Below are 18,351 nucleotides of genomic sequence, written 5' to 3'. Positions count from 1 at the left end.
GAAAAGCTACTGTTTGCTGAAAGGCCTCAACTCTATCCAGAACCTAGCCTCATCACAGCATCTCCAAACTAGAGGAAACAGCCATCTCCCTCTTTTGTGATACTCAAAGCAGATCTCTATCCCACTGAACTAGCCTGGGAGGAGGATCAAAAATCCTGGGTAAAGCAGAGCATTTTTCTGCCTGCTCAAACAAACTGACTTAAGTAACCAATCAAGCCACAGGAAAACCAAACATAACAAGCAGACCAGAGACTCCACCAAGAGACTGGTTATGGACACAAGGGAGATAGATACAGGATCTTCCCATCCACACACACCCCAAAAATCAAAGAACTCATTTTTTTTGTTTGTTTGTACCTTTTTTAAATTTTTTTAAACATTTTTTAAAATTTTTAATTTTTTTTAAAAAATTGTTTTCTATTATTCTTTTTTTCCTTGTATAATTTTTATTTTAGGTGTATATATGTGTGTGCTTTCCTTTTATATCTCTACTGAAATTTTCACCTTTTTTTCTTCTCATTCTTTTCACTTTTTCTTCTCTTTCGTTCATTTTTGCGGGACTTAATTGCTGCTCTGTCCATCCTCAGTTATACCCATCGTCGATTATTAGACCTTATCCCCCATTGTGTACACACTTAATCCAGAAATTTATTACTCAATTCAAAACCTCTTAGACTTAAATTCCTTAGTAGCAGCACCTCTTTATACCCATGTAACATTTAAAATATTTTTATTTTTTAGTTTTCTGGGTCTCCTTTCAATCCCTCCCCTCCTCTCAGCCCATCCCCATAGTTCTCTGCATATTACTTCTTTAAACTTGCCGTTTTTAAGTGTTTCACTTTTTTGGGGGGAAGGGGAGTCCGAACGTGGAGCCTGAACTCTGGGCCTGGACGCTGTCCCTCACCTCTTCAACTCAAGGCTAGCGCTCTACCACTTGAGCCACAGCTCAACTTCCAGCTTTTTTATTTTTGCTTATGTGGTGCAAAGGAAGTGAACCTAGGGCCTCAGGTATGCAAGGCAAGGGCTCTACCACTGAGCCACCTTCCCAGCCCAAGTGTTTCATTTTTAATTTAAAATTTTTGTTTTTCCATTTCTCCTTGTCCCTTTTTTCTTCTTTTTTTCTTTCCTCTCTCTGCTATCATTCTGTTCAATCCATTTTCCTCTTTGAGATTAGGACTTGGTTAATTTCACTTTCCCTTTACTTTTCCACATCCCCTTAATCCTATTTTTCCCCACATTTCTCCCTAAACCTAATAATTTCTAGTTTGCCAAATTCTTCTTTACTGTTCTTAGGTCATTAAGAGATAGTTGTTTGATGTTGAATAGATTGTATCTGTTGAACTAGACTGTATCTGCAGACTTTTGACTGTGCAACTATGGACTTTGGTTGATGCTTGCTTTAAAATAGTGGTCTAGCACAAAACTGGTGTTACTTTCATCCAAAATAGGCAGACCAAGCCGGAAAAACACAAGAAAAATGCAAGTCCGGATATCTCAACTCCCACTCATGATAATCAGGGGACAGAACAGATAATGAATAATCCAGAGGAGAGTTCTCAAAAAGCTCTACAAACACTACTGGTAAACATGGAGAATGAAAAGATTGAAAACCTGCAAAGGACTCAGTGTGAGCATCATAGGGAGGGAGAGGAGGCAAACCAAAGATCAATACAGGAATCTCATGAGTGTGAGGAAGCTATTCAAAAATTGATACAGGAATTGCATTAGCAGGTTGAGAACACTCAAAGAGAAATAAAGGAATTGCATGAGCAGGCTGAGAACAGTCAAAGAGAAAGTCAGGAATGGTGTGAGCAGGCTAAGAACACTCAAAGAGAACTACAGGAATTGCGTCAATGTAAAGAAGCTAATCAAAGAGTAATCCAGCAATTGAGAGAGCAGGAGGAGAATACAAAAAGATCACTAAAGACATTCATGGAATCCATAAACAGATAGCTGAAAGAAGTCAGGAAGACCACAAAGGGAATGCTGAATGGACCCCAACTTAAGGAATGGGAGTCCAAGGAAACCATAACCAATCAACTAAGTGATTTGAGAATAAACACTGAACACCAAATTAAGGAAGTAAAGAAGTTCATACAAGATTTAAAACAAAGCTCCAACAAAGAATTTGAAGCCATCAAAGCCAACCAATTAGAAGGAAAAGAAATAAAAAACAAAGTAGAAAGTCTTGACAGTAGGTAAGACCATGTAGAAGATTGAACCTCAGGCATTGAAGACAGCCTAGATATTATAGAGAAAGAACATAAAACCATCCAAGATAAATCCAAGAAATATGACAGATCTATTCAATATTTGGAAGACACCATCAGAAAGCCTAATCTGAGGACAGTAGGTGTAGAGGAGCACCTAGAGACAGAAGTTAATGGTCTAGGAAATTTGTTTAAGAGTATCCTAGCAGAGAACTTCCCAAACATGCAAAAAGATAGGCCTGTTCAGATACAATAAGCTTTTAGAACTCCAAATAGCCCAGACCAGAACAGGACATCCCACCATCACATTATAATCCACACAGGATCAATTCAGACGAAGGAAAAAATCCATAAGGCTGTCAAGGGGAAAAGATCAATAACCTATAAAGGGAAACCAATTAGAATCACCTCAGATTTCTCAGCAGACACAATTACAGCGAGAAGACCCTGGAATGATGTATGCCTTGCCCTAAAGACAAACAACTATCAACCAAGAATACTGTACCCAGCTAAACTCTCTTTCATAACCAAAGGTCAAATAAAAACCTTCCATAGCAAAGAAAAAACTGAAACAATAAATCTCCACCAAACCAGCCCTACAAAAGATTCTTAAAGATGTCCTACACATAGAAAACCAACAAGACCACAATAAAAAAAAACACACACACACACACAATAAAGGCCAAGAAACTACACCCAAACAGAATCCAAGAACCATAGGAAGAACGCAGTTGCCACAGCCCCCAAGAAGGTGGATAAAATGGCAGGAACTCCTAAATACCTCTCAGTTTTATCTCTCAACATAAACAGACTTAACTCTCCAATTAAGCGACATAGACTCTCTAGTTGGATTAAAAAGCAAGATCCTTCTATATGCTGCCTTCAGGAGTCACATCTTGCCCATAAAACAAACACATTTTGAAAGTGAAAGTCTGGAACAAAATCTACCAAGCAAATGGTCCCCATAAACAGGCAGAAGTGGCAATCCTAATATCAGATAAAATAGACTTCAAATTAAAATTAGTGAGAAGAGATAAATAAGGTCGCTACATACTAATTAAGGGATCTCTCCTTCAGGAGGATATTACAATTCTAAATCTCTATTCGCCAACAACGGAGCACCCAAATTTATCTAAGAAACACTACTTTCTCTCAAATCTCACATAGATCCAAAGACATTAATTTTGGGGACTTTAACACACCACTATCCCTACTAGATAGATCAACTTGGCAAAAACTCAACAGAGAAACCGTAGACCTAAACAACTGCATAAATCAACTAGATTTAACAGACATCTACAGAATATTTCACCCAGTTGCATCAGCATACACGTTCTTCTCAGCAGCACATGGAACATTTTCCAAAATAGACCACATTTTAGGTCACAAAGCAAACCTGTCCAAATTCAGAAACATTGAAGTTATACCTTGCATTCTCTCACACCACAAGGGAATAAAATTAGAACTCAATACCCAAAGCCAACAAAGAAAGTCCTGTAACACATGGAGGCTGAACAACACACTGTTGAACCTCAAGTGGGTCATGGAAGAGATTAGAAATGAAATTCAAATGTTCATATAGTCAACAAAAATGAACACACAAATAACCAGCTCCTCTGGGACACAGCAAAGGCAGTACTCAGAGGCAAGATCATAGCTCTGAGTTCCTGCATCCTGGAGAGCTCGGAAACCAACAATTTAATGAAACATCTGAGTCTCCTTGAAAAAGAGAAGCAAGATAAACCCCAATCCAGTAGATGGAAAGAAATAATTAAAATTAAATCAGAATTAAATGAGTTAAAATCCAAAAAACCATAGAAAGAATCAACAAAACAAAGAGTTGGTTCTTCAAAAAAATTAACAAAATTGATAGACCCTTAGCAACTCTTATCAGAAAAAGAAGGAACACACCCAAATAAATAAACTCAGAGATGAGAATGCAAACATCACCACAGAAACAACCAAGATTCAGAACATTACAAGGAATATTTCTCAAATCTTTATGGTAATGAATTTGATAACTTGGCAGAAATGGACCTTTTCCTAGCAAATATCGATATGCCAAAACTAAACCAAGATGAGCTAAACCATCTTAACAGTCCCATATCAAACATTGAAATAGAAACAGCAATAAGAGACCTCCCATCTAAGAAAAGCCCAGGACAAGATGGATGTACAGCTGAATACAACAAGGTCTTCAAACCACAGCTCACAACAATATTCAACTCTTCAATAAAATTGAAAGAGAAAGTTCACTACTGAACCCATTCTATGAAGCCATAATAACCCTCATCCCAAAACCAGGCAGGGACTCATCAAAGAAAGAGAATTATAGACACACTTCCTTGATGAACATGGATGCAAAATAACTTAACCAAAGAAGTGAAGTACCTCTATGATGAAAACTTTAAAAACCTGAAAAAGGAAATCAAAACAGAACTTAGAAAGTGGCAAAAATGGGACTTGGAAGGAGGCTCAGTGGTAGAGTTCTAGCCTTGCATGCATGAGGCCCTGGGTTCGATTCCTCAGAACCAAATAAGCAGAAAAAAGCCAGAAGTGGTGCTATGGCTCAAGTGATAGAGTGTTAGCCTTGAGGTGAAGAGTTGAGGGACAGCGCCCAGAGTTCAGGCCCCACTACCGACAAAAAAAAAAAAAAACAAGAAAATGGCAAAAACTCCCATGCTCCTGAATTGGAAAGATCAACTTCGTGAAAATGGCAATACTTCCCAAGGCTATCTACAAATTCAATGTGATACCTACCAATATTCCATTTTCTTCAAGGAAATAGAAGAGGCAATCCAAAAATTCATATGGAACAATAAAAGACCATGAATAGCAGAACGATCCTTAACAGAAAGAACAGTGCTGGAGGAATATCAATACCAAATTTCAAACTCTACTACAAAGCCATAGTAATCAAAACAGCTTGGTACTGGCACAAGAACAACCTCAGGACCAATGTAATAGAATTGAAAACCCAGAAATGAACCTACAGCCATCTAATCTTCAATAAGGGAGCTTAAAAAAATAGAATGGATGAAAGACAGCCTCTTCAGTAAATGGTGCTAGCAAAATTGGTTTACTACTTCTAGAAAACTAAAGTTAGATCCTTATATATTAGCCTGCACCAGAATCAACTCCAAATAGATCAAAGACCTCAGAGTCAAAGCAAACACTCCTAAAACACTACAGAATGGAATAGGAGAAACCCTAGGTCTCCTTGGCACAGGCCGAAATTTTCTTAATAGAGACCCAGAAACACAACAAATCAAAGAAAGGTTTGACAAATGGGATTGCATAAAATTTCAGAGCTTCTGCATGGCAAAGAACATAGCTAGTAAGAGCAATAGAAAGCCCACGGATTGGGAAAAGATCTTCACTAGCCATACAACAGACAAGGGTCTCATATCTAAAATATAGCTGGAACTCAAAAAATTATATCCACCAACAACAAATCTTCAAAGAAACAACTGCCCAATAAATATATGGGCTAAAGACTTACAGAGAAACTTCTCTGAAGAGGAAAGAAGGATGGCCAATAGACACATGAAGAAATGCTCAACCTCTCTAGCCATAAAAGAAATGCAAATCAAAACAACATTGAGATACCACTCAACCCAGTTAGAATGGCTATAATTAAGAACTCTAAGAACAACAGATGCTGAAGAGGATGTGGATAGAAGGGAACCATACTGCATTATTGGTGGGAGTGTAAACTTGTTCAACCACTTTGGAAAGCAATATGGAGGTTCCTCAAAAGACTCCACATAGAGCTCCCCTAAGACCCAACAATCCCACTTTTGGGCATTTACCCAAATGATCACAAACAAGACTATACTAAAGCTACCAGCACAACTATGCTTATTGCAGCATTATTTACCATAACTAAGATATGGAACCAACCCAGATGTCCCTCAGTAGAGGAATGGATCAAGAAAATGTGGTATATATACACAATGGAATTCTTTGCCTCCATCATAAGGAATGACATTGAACAATTTGTTAGGAAATTGAAAGACTTAGAAAAAAATTATATTAAGTGAAGTAAGACAGGCCCAAAGAAACATAGATCCCATGGTTTCCCTTATTTGCAATAACCAGTGTATGTCTGAGTCAAGGAGAAAAGGTCAGATAAGTTGAGGTTAGGGAAATGAACCCCAGGATAAGTATTCAAATGTTTTATTTTTCTTTCATGCAATTGTTTCTAGCATATTTATAAGATGATTTCTTTGTTGCTTTGTATGTCCCTTCCCCACAGTATAATCCCTGCTTTCACTGTATTTGATGTTGGTATAATTTGTGGAGGGGAAGGGAAAAAACAAATCATTTAAATAGGGATACAGTCGGACCCATTGCAATAATGAGATGTACAAGTCGTTATGTCAAAAAACGAACTTTACACCTTCGGGGGGGGGGAGAAGAATGGGTAAGGGGGGTGAGGAGAAGTATGGGAAGGGATAGTAAGGAGAAACAAAGGAGGAGGTAACAATGTTTGATAAGAAATGTACTCAGAGCTGGGAAGGTGGCTCAGTGGTAGAGCGCTTGCCTTGCATGCCTGATGCCCTGGGTTCGATTCCTCAGTACCACATAAGCAAAAAGAAAAAAAGCTGGAATTTGCACTTGGCTCAAGTGGTAGAGCGCTAGCCTTGAGCTGAATTGCTGAGGGACAGCACCCAGGCCCAGAATTCAGGCCTCACGACTGGACCCAAAAAAATAAAAGAAGAAGAAAAGTACTCATTATCTTGCCCATGTAATTGTAACCCCTCTGTTTGGTATTTTCAGAATAAAAAAAAAGAAAGAAAAGAAAAAAAGATGAATGTCTACACTTCAAGACTGTAGTCCAAACTATTCAGGATTCTGATATCTGAAGATTGTAGTTTGAAGACAGCCTGAGCAGAAAAGTCCCAAAGATACTTATCCTCTCTCTGTCTCTGTCTGTCTGTCTCTCTGTCTCCCTCTCTATCCCTCTCTTGCAGACACACACTCAGAATTGTTTACCTACATTTGAATCAACACAGTAAAATGACATGAATTGTAGGAACCATTTCTAGTAATTTAATAAAATGAAAACTTGTGAAAATATTTTTGTAAAATGCACACCACATGTTGGTTGAATATCATATTGAATATGAGGTTAGGACTCATATGGAATCTGTCATACTTTTAGGACAAAGATGGAATTCTGGCTGCTTCCACATTACTCTTAGGAACCAGCAGTGACACAGGTTTACTGCTTGAACTGCCACTGTGTTTCCTGGTCCATGCAACCATGGTGGATGTCTTCAGATCTCTGAAATTCCCCTTTTTCATGTGACAGAATAGTATATTTCTATACTATTCTTAACCTCATGATGCTGGATCTAAATATATATGAAGTTATTTTTTCAGGAACCCGTGTAAAAAACAACAAGTACTAACAGTTTGTTTTTTACAAATACTGAACTTTATTTCCAGGCTTAGTTATTTCTACTCACAACATTGATTAACATATTAATGTCAATCTCAATAAACAGAGAAGCCACATTTTGGAAGTCTTAATTGGTGAGCCAGAGACTGCAGGTGGACTCCAGTCACAAAGACCTACAACACCTCGAATATACTTAACACTGTCAGAAAACTGAGCCAGGAGAGCAGGTGAGGAAAGAAAAAGCAGAAAACAACAATACCAACAAACCAGATCAACTCCAATGGAGACCTGAAAAGGGACACTATGGCAATCACAGGAGAGCAAGAAGCCAGAAGACACAGGAGGCACAGCACATGAGTCATGGTATTATGGTGCCTGGTCTGGTCAGGGACTAAATAGGGGCAGGCACAGGGGAGGATCATGGAAACTTCAGTCTCCTAAGTTCAAGGCATAGGACTCACAGGTCCAAGAATCTATTGTCAAAGTCACAGTCCCTTGCCACGCCACATACACTTGGTTGAAACTTTTGGAATGAAAGGTTTTGGACAGGAGTGGAGCCTGACATAGACTCAAGCCCCAGGCATCCCCCAGGAGTTGGTGGAGAACTGGATTCCCTAAAAAAGAATCTGGTCAGACTTAACCCATTGTTCTCTGAGAAAGAGAAGTTCCAGTGTGACTGCTGCTCACCACAGTGACCCAGGGCCCAGTGGCAGGATGCCTGCTCTGTGCCCTGACAAGTCCCACCTGGGAGAGCGTCTGTCCTGCCTCCAGGCCAATTCAGGCCTGCCATTGTATACAACAACTCTTGTTTCCTCCTCTAACAAGCAGCTCAGTATCCAACCACCATGGGAACCCAGTCCGAGAGGCACAATGGAGAGGAAGCTGCCGAAGCAAGCGTTTGGAAAGGAGCAGAGATCACAGCAGGCAAAGCAGCCATGAAGATGTGTCTGTAAGAAGTCCTTAGCTGGGTTCAGCAAAGAGAGGCCAGCGCAGGTGGGTGGAGCACTTCCATAAAGCTGCCTGTGGTGGATAGATGGCTTCTGATTTGACCTCGACAACAGAATAAGGGACTGCAAGTTCAATGAATAGTCTCTGGCCAGAGAAACAAGGTCAAACACTTAAGTTTCTTCACTTCCAGTGGTTCCTGGTATTTCCAGCTGAGTGGACATCTTTCTGTGACCAGTGGGTGCCACGCCACCTTCTGCGGAGTCTGCGAGAGAGATTGTGTTGGACAAAGAGCTTCAAGGAAGCATGCCCCCAGGAAACGGGTGTTGGTTCAAGGCTTCCCATACACTTGGCTGCACCTTGATAGCCTCTACCTTTATTCTTACTATATTCTTCTTGGCTGTACATTCGTTGCCTTTATTCTTGTTTTGGCTATTTTTCTATTGATCCACGAACAGAGCATGTTGTATTTTTCCAGTCCAATAGAGATGGCTTCTCTAAGTAATAAAGACTAAGGCCAAAGATTAAATGTGGGCAATCCCCCAATCAATCTATCATCTGATGTGACGTTGCCTCCAGAAACTCCTACAACTTCACAAGCGGTTTTGCAGCTCACGAATAGTAAATATAGAGACTTAAAATTTCTAGATATGTCCAACAGACAAAATCAATGAACTAAACTAAGTTAGAAAGAGTTATCCCAGTAGTTTAGAGAGTTCTAAAAAAGAAGGGACCTCTGATTATAAAAGAAAAAGAAAGATTCTTCCAACAGTTATGATTAAGTTTAGTCCAACTTACATTATAGGGAATAGATGGTGTTTTCACACAAAATATAAAGTTAGTGACATATTTCCTGAACCAACCAAGAACCATTTCCTTATACAGGAGCTTATAAAGATGAAATTAGTTGGATAAAATTAAAAAGAGTATAATGTAAGTACAGCCCTGTCTTAGGTTTGTTAATTATTAAACATAAAAAAGGCTGAATAGATGACGTATTCTATTAAACAATATGCTAGACTTGTTTCGCACCACTTAGCTTAAACAGTTGGTGGGATAGTCATTAATTTTCATGTAATTCATCAATGCTTTGCCTTTAAAAATTGATTACGTGCTTAAATAAAGAATCTATGTCACAATCACACACTGTATAAAAATGTTAATTCTCCTCAATAAAGACACACTCAGATGCAACTTATTTGAGTCTGTGTCTGTTTGTCACTTCGCCGACTCCTTTGCCCACCTATCCCGAGATCCCTGTCCCGTCGGTCCCAGTGCTCCAGCTGAGCTGGTCCGTCGCAGTCCCTGCCTCTAGGAATTCAGGCATGCCCATCACCAGAGAGGTGGGACTGAACCTTCTTACTCCTTGAGCACAAAATGGCCCCAGCTAAAACAAACTCCCAAACCACAACGTGGCCAATATGGCACACATTCAACCTAGCATCCTTACTTCATTTCCACTGGTTTTATGTACATAAAATCAAATCATTGATTTCTCAGTGACAGAGCCGCATTGGGCCATTAGGACTATGCCCAACCAAGTTATTTTAACCAAAGTTGACAAGAGGCTCTTCTATATTAGATCTGCTCCATTAGCATGAAAGAGCATAACCCCCAATCCTTTCCCAGATCTTGCTGGGTAAGATTTACAAATCTATCTACCACAGAAAGAGTGTCACACCGAAGGTTTAGTTCCAGTAGACCCTCCCATCAGTGGGGGTGGTCAGGATGATGATGTTGGATTCTTGAAAAGACAGAAAAAATGGACAAAAGTTTTACTTTGATTAGGAAACAAAAAATCAGAAGACTCAAATTACTGAACCAGAAATGGTAGTACAAACATGATTCCTGACCTGTGGAAATGCAAACCAGAGCCACAAAAGGTGGCTCAGGCCTATGATCCTAGCCCCTCAGAAGTCTGAGATTAAGAGGATCACAGGTTAAGTCAGAACAAGCATAAAAGTCCAGGAGACTACATCTCCAAAATCAACAGCAAGCTGAGCACTGGGCAGCCTCATGTCTGTATTCTTAGATACTCAGGAGGCTGGGGTCCTAGGATTGTTGTTTAAGGCCATCCTAAGCAGAAAACCCTGTGAGTTTCTTATGTCTGATTAACTGCCAAAAGGTAGGAAGTGAAGACTGAGGTCAAATGGCAGAGAGCTAGCCTTGAGCACAAAAGCTCAGGGACAGCATCCAGGTCCTGAGTTCAAACACCAGGACTGGCACAAATATTAAAACAAACCAAAAATGACAACAAAAATCCTGGCTGTAGGCATGGCTCAAGCGGTAGAGTATCAGGAGAGTAAGCAATTTCAGCAAGCACAAGGTCCTGAATTCAAATCCTTGTATTTACACAGAGACAATGAGAAAGAGAGGAAGAAACAAAGAGAGATAGAGAATGGATTCTACCAATGACGTACAAATTATATAAACTAGATGAAAAGGGTTCAATTTCTCAGAACAGTACTCTTGTCAAAATTGACTGAAGAAACTCTGTTACTGGTGGGACAGGCCTGTAACCCCAGCTACTCAGGAGGCTGGGATGTGAGGATCACAGTTTGAAGCCAGCTCGGGCAGGAATGCATGTGAGATGCTTATCTCCAATAAAGTAGTAAGAAGAAGCCGGAAGTAGTGCTATGGCTCAAGTGGCAGAATGCTAACTTGGGCAAAAGATGCTCAATGACAGCTCCCTAGTTCAAGCTCCATGGCAGCAAAAAAAAATGAAAAAAACACGGGGCTGGGAAGGTGGCTTAGTGGTAGAGTGCTTGCATTACATGCATGAGGCCCTGGGTTCGATTCCTCAGCACCACATAAGCAAAAAGAAAAAAGCCAGAAGTGGCACTGTGGCTCAAGCGGTAGAGCACTAGCCTTAAGCTAAAAAGCTGAGGGACAGTGCCCAGGCCCAGAGTTCAGGCCCCACCACCGGATGCCCCCAAAAAGAGACTCAAGAAATAGCAGTAAATCTGGATAACAAAAAGAAGAGACATTGCATCTCTACTATAAAGCCACGCAACAAAGAAAAGCCCACAAATATTTCCACACTCACATATACACACACAGAGTTGTTTACTTACATTTAAATCATAAAATCAAAGCTTGTAAAACTCTTTTTTCAAATGCATTGTACATTTTAGCTTATCACAATTCATTAGGTTATGAGGAAAAAATAAATGTAAGGCCTGTAAACTAGGGTGGAAATATGTATATTCTGGTTCCTCTGTTACTGTTAATTATTGTTACCTTTCCTTATTCCTTATTTGCTTACTAAAATAACAGTGAAAGTTCATTAGGCCACAATAACTACATTGAAATTTTCTATAACTTTATTTTATTTGAGGTTCAGGTAACAAACTCAGGGTGTCATGAAGCAAATATGTCACTGCTGATATACTCCCATGGCACGCATTTTGTCAGTTTCACGTGGATTCTTACAGAATAAGTTATATTATCAATTATGTTGGGCATTGGTGGCTTATGCCTGTAAACCTAGCTACTCAGGAGGCTGACATCTGAAATCACAGCTCAAATCTAGCTCAGGAGGGATAGTTAAATTCTTACTTCCAATTAACCCTGGGAAAACCAAAGTAGAGCTGTGGCTCAAAAGAGTAGCATGCTAGCCTTGATCCAAGGAGCTCAGGGATAGCACATAGTCCCTGAGTTCAAACTTCAGGAATGGCACAAGACAAAAGCAGAATAAAAACAACATGAAAAACCTAGGCTTGAGTCATGGCAAAAGTGGTAGAGGACCAGCAGAGTAAGCAATTTAATGACCACAGGCCCTGAATTCACATCCTGGTACCTGCAGAAAAAGAAAGAGAAAGACAACAGACTCGTGCCCGTGCCCGGACACACACACACACACACACACACACACACACACACACAGAATGGATTCTAACAATCATATATAATTAGGAATGATAGTTTCTCGGAACACTACTCCTGTCAAATTTGATTCAAGAAAGCAGACACTGTTGCCTCACACCTACAATCAGAGATACTCAGGAGGCTGAAAACTGAGGATTGCTGTTGGAAGACAGCCATGACAAGAAATCCATCAGACTCTTGTCTCCAACAAACTACTCAGAAAAGACCGGAAGTGGTACTATGATTCAAGTGGTAGAGCACTAGCCTTGATCCAGCAAAGCTCGGGGACCTCAGTTCAAGCCACAGGACCATTAAAAAAAGAAACAAGAAAAGAAAAATTGAATCAAGGAATAGCAGGAAATCTGAATAACCGAAGAAGAGATTCCATCTGTAGTACAAAGGCTCCCAACACAGACAATCCACAGACACTCTCACACACACACATTATTACACACAATTGTTTACCTATATTTGAATCACCACAATGAAATGATATATGTTCTAGTAATTGAATAAAATTAAAACTTGTGAAACTTTGTCAAATGCAATGTACATTTTACTTGAACATTGACTGAAACATCTTTAGGATGACTGCTGATATTGTGCATGAGGCTAGGCCTCACACTGGGTCTGTCATAATTTTAGGACAAGATGGAATTCTGGACTTATGGGGGTTACATTTAGGAACCAACAGTGACACAGGCTTACTGCTTGACCTGACACCATGTCTCCTGGTCCAGGTCAAACATGGTGGATGTCTTCAGATCTCTGAAATCCCCATGATCCACAGAAGAGACCTTTCTTACCTGAAGATGCTGGATCTAAATATGGTTCAAGATAACATGTTTTCAGGTATCTATGTAACGAAGGAATAAGTAATAACACTTTGTTTTGTGCTAAGTATTGAACTTTATTTTCAAGTTTAATACTTCCACTCATTACACTTACTCAGCATAATTCATGAGGTAAAGAAAAAATGACATATAATTCCTGCATAATGGGGTTAAAATATTTATCTTCTTGTATCTGTTATTGCAAATTAGCAATTGAACCTTATGCAATATTTGTTTAGTACATTAACAGTAAAAATCATTACACTGTATTAACTACATTGAATTTTTTATAACTTTATTTTATTTGAGGTTCAGGCAACAAATTTGGGGCCTTGCATAGGCAGGAACTTCACCGCTGAGATACTCCCATAGTCTGCTTTCAGTCAGTTTGACACAGATTTTTACATAGCACCTTCTATTATACACTCATTTAATAAAGATAAAAATTTATGGCAGATTCTGGGGGCTCAAGTCTGTAATCCTAGCTACTCAGGAGGCTGATATCTGATGATTTCAATTCAAAGCTAGCCTCTTAGCAAAGTCCATGACACTCCTCTCTTCAATAAACTACTCAGAAAAATCTGAATTGGCGCTGTGGGCCAAAATGGTAGAGTGCGAGCCTTGAGCAAAAGAGCTCTGGGAAAGTGCCCAGGCCCTGAGGTCAAGGCCCACAAGTAATAATAATAATAACTAAATAATAATAATAATAATACTCAAAGATTGATCCAAGGTGGATCCAGTGGCTCACACATGCAAGGTTTAATCAGGAGGATTCAGATCCAAGGCCAGCCCAGAAAAACAGTTTACAAGATCCCCCCCTCCAATATTATCTGGTTGTGATGCTGTACATACATCATCCCAGCCATGTGTGAGAATGAGATTAGGATGGTTGTAGTGATAGGTCTGGCTGGGCACAAACAATTGCCCAAGACTCTATCTAAACTATAAAATCTTAGCATCTACATTCAAAGCAAAAGACCAACAAAGAACTGGTGCTGATACGGAGAGTGCAAACCCCAGCGCTCAGAACCTGTACGGAAGCCCAGCCCCCACCCCTCGCCCGCAGCGTGGTCACTGTGGACCCGACAGCTTTGACAGAGGCAGAGACAGAAGAGAATCACACAGAGCCACCACCGTCCAGCCCAGCCCGCAACCACCCCAACTGAACCGGAAATTGCAACAGCAACTGACGACCTACACCACACAGAAACAACTAGCTCCAGGGTGAGTACCCCACAGGGGACAGTGTATCCCTCAAGGGAGACCAGAGCTGGAGGGAATCCCCAGACTCTGACACAGACTCCCTACCCCAACACCGGGACCACAAGACCCACTAAACTAGGAACTGTTCGAGAGCTCCACCAGCCAGTGGAGCACACTCCGCTGGCCAGGCTAGAGCAAGAGCGCCCCTGGAAGGGAGCTTAAATGCCCAAGCCAAGAACAGCGCCCCTGGGTCAAGACAACCAACAGCAGAAGAAATTTGAACTGTGTACCCCAGGCTGCATAACCTAGGTGGTATACATAGCAGCACAGGCCCAACCGGCGTGCCCCAGGCAGGGGACCAGGACCAGGCCTGAGGATCCAGCACCTGAACAACACAACCAACTCCTCCCAACTGAAGTCAAAAGCTGAGCATACACCTCAGCAGAGGGGAGAAAAACAGGGAACTGCTGCACCACCTGGGAATCACTCCTGTGACAACAAAAGACCTGGAGGCTCAGGACAAGATAAACCCAAACCCCACCAAAACCTGACCCATATACTCTAGGCTGGGAATTGGGCTACACAGGCCGCCAACACCTGACAGTAGGCAGGAGCTCAGGCTGGTAAGGTGGCTCAGCAGTAGAGTGATAGTCTTGGGTGCATGAGGCCCTGGATCTGATTCCTCAGCATCCCATAACTTGAAAGGGTCAGAAGTGGTGCTGTGGCTCAAATGGTAGGGTGCCAGCATTGAGCTGAACAGCTGAGGGACAGCACCCAAACCTAGAGTTCAAACCCACAACCGGCCAAAAAAACAAAAACAAAAAGCAAAACACCAGGAGCCCTTAGCAGACTCCAGCATCTGGGAGAGTGCATCTAGAGCATCCATCTTGCCAAGAACACCTGTAGGAGCAAACACAAGCAGTCTAGGCTGCTCAACCCTTCCAAAGGCAGGAATTGCCAGCGATCTAAAGCAGAGAGCTGAGAATCCTATGTAGGTCAGACCAGCAGCTGGAGGTAGGCCCCCAACAGAACCCAGATCAGGCACAGACTCTCTCTACCAATACAGAATCAGCAACCAAGCAAAGACAGATACACCAAAACAAAATTGCAGATTAGTCTCCATTAATCCCCGAACCCCCATGCAAAAATCACAGAGAAAAATTACAAGGTTTATCACCACCCAGGATAGCAAGCGATCCTCAATAGCCAGCAGCCATGCAGGGGAGAGCCCCAGTGGGAGCAAAGCAGGAATGGAAGACAAAAGCTACATCCAAGGGATGCTGGAGGCAATGACTCAAGAAATAAAGCAAGAAATAGACCAGAAATTGAAAGAGCACAAGGATGAACAATCAAAAGAGATACAGGATATCAAACAGGAGATGTATGCAAAACTAGAGGCAGCAGAAACCTCAGTACTAAATGAGATAAATGCCAAATTAGAGGCGATACATACCTCATTAAGAGGTGAGATCAGTACTTTGAGAACCAACACCGAATCCATAAAGGAGTCCATGTCCTCCATGCAAACTACAATAGAAGCCACGGTAAACAGAGTGAACGAAATGGAATGTAGAGTGTCAGATACAGAAGACAGAATACACCAACTGGACCAAAAAGTGACAGATATGGAAAAATCACTCAAATTAAGCCAAAGGGAAATTCAAGAGCAAGCAGATAATGCCAAGAAATTTAACCTTCATATAATTGGAGTGGACGAAGGTGAGGAATTTCAGAGCAAGGGAATGCAACACCTATTCAACAAGATAATCCGTGAAAATTTTCCCCACCTCAAAAAAGAACATCTTACCTACATAACAGAAGCATATAGAACACCCAACTAGCAAGATGCCAGGAGAAACACTTCTAGACACATTATAGTAAAAATGATAGATCTCAATAATAAGGAAACAATCTTGCATGCAGCAAAAATGAAGAAGGAGCTATACTACAATGGGAAAAAATTAGAATTACTGCAGATCTCTCCACACAAACACTGAATGCAAGAAAGGCCTGGGAAAGTACCATATGAGCCCTGAGAGCCAATAACTGCCAACCCAGACTGATATACCTGGCAAAGCTAGCATTCACATTCGATGGAGAACCGAAAATTTTAAATAGCAAAGAAAAACTAAATGAGTACATAAACATTAAGCCAGCATTACAAAGAATACTAAGAGGGGGGACACAACCTGAAGAAAGCAACCAGGAACCGGGACCTGCACCCAGACAGGTATTAATAAAAGTCTAACTGAGCAAGCACAGGAGGAAAGGAAAGAAGAAAAACTTATAGTAAAACAGGGAATGACAGGGACAACAATGCATCTCTCTATACTTTCTCTTAATATTAATGGGCTTAATTCACCAATCAAAAGAAAAAGAACTGTAGACCGGTTCAGAAAATATGATCGATCCATCTGTTGCCTTCAGGAGACCCACCTCTCAGCCAAACATACAAACAAATTCAGAGTAAAGGGTTGGAAAAGGATCTAACAATCAAATACCCGCAGTAAGAAAGCAGGTGTAGCTATCCTGAGATCTGACAAAATAAACTTTTCATTAAAATCAGTACAGAAAGACAAGGACGGACACTACATATTAATACAGGGAACAATCCAAGAGGAGCATATTACCATCATCAATTTATATGCCCCAAATATTGGTGCACCCAATTATGTTAAGCAAATACTCTCAAACTTACAGAATAAAATAGATCCCAATACGAGAATACTAGGAGACTTTAACACACCAGTCACACCAAAGGACAGGTCTACCAACCAGAGGATTGGCAAAGAAGCTACCGAATTAAGTGAGGCCATACTTCAAGCGGAATTAACTGACGTCCACCAAGTATTTCACCCTAAAAAACACAGTACACATTCTTCTCAGCAGCTCATGGAACTTTCTCCAAAATAGACCATGCAAGGAACTTAAGCAAATACAAAGGGATCAACATAATCCCCTGTATCCTATCTGACCACAGTGGAATCAAGCTAGTTCTTAATAACAAAGCATACTGCAGAAATTTCTCTAATACATGGAAATTGAACAGCACACTCCTTAGCAATGCCTGGGTAACAGAAGAGATCAGAGAAGAAATAAAACATTTCCTACAACTCAATGAAAATGAAAACACCTCGCAAAGAAACTTGTGGGACACAGCAAAAGCAGTCCTGAGGGGCAAATTTATTGCCCTTAGTGCCCACATCAAGAAAATGGAAACAGACCAAGTAAATAATCTCATGTTGCAATTAAAACAGCTAGAAAAACAAGAAAAAATGGAACCTAAAGTTAGTAGATGGAGCCAGATAACCAAATTAAGAGCAGAGATTAACCAATTACAAAATCAGAAAATTATAGCCAAAATTAACCAAACAAAAAGCTGGTTCTTGGAAAAAATAAACAAAATTGATGGCCCATTGGTAAGATTAATTTAAAAAAGAAGAGAGGAAACCCATATTAACATGATTAGGGATGCCACGGGAAAAATCACAACATGTACCCAAGATATCCAAACAATCCTAACAGACTACTTTCAAAAGTTATACTCTCTAAAGGAAGAAAACCTGGCAGAAATGGATGCATTTTTAGAGAAATACAAGTTGCCCAAACTGAGCAAAGAAGAAGTTAACCAATTAAATAAGCCAATATCCTATTAGGAGATACAGGAAGCTATCAAAAGTCTTCCAACAAAAAAAAAGCCCAGGACCAGATGGATTCACAGCAGAATTCTCTAAGACCTTTAAAGAAGAACTAATACCCATACTCCTCAAGCTCTTCAGAGAAACGAAGAAGGAGGGAGCTATCCCAAACTCATTCTACGAAGCCAATATCACACTCATCCCCAAACCAGACAAAGACCCAGGCCAATTTCCTTGATGAACACAGA

At 40.5% G+C, this 18,351-nt stretch overlaps 1 protein-coding gene across 1 annotated transcript in view; it reads right to left on the bottom strand.

Moving 5' to 3' along the window:
* The window catches only part of LOC138812397 (vomeronasal type-1 receptor 1-like), a 42,246-nt gene that overhangs the window by 4,870 nt on the left and 19,025 nt on the right, over positions 1-18,351 (bottom strand). The window contains exon 6 of the mRNA XM_070000350.1: positions 13,138-13,250. Coding sequence (XP_069856451.1) covers positions 13,138-13,250 — 113 coding nt within the window. The remainder of the gene's footprint in view (positions 1-13,137; positions 13,251-18,351) is intronic.

The sequence above is a fragment of the Dipodomys merriami genome, unplaced genomic scaffold, assembly GCF_024711535.1.
Source record: "Dipodomys merriami isolate MVZ:Mamm:240054 unplaced genomic scaffold, mDipMer1.0.p SCAF_57, whole genome shotgun sequence".
In the NCBI taxonomy this organism is placed as follows: domain Eukaryota; kingdom Metazoa; phylum Chordata; class Mammalia; order Rodentia; family Heteromyidae; genus Dipodomys; species Dipodomys merriami.
Note: the sequence above shows the minus strand (reverse complement) of the source record. Positions and strands in the feature narration are given on the sequence as shown.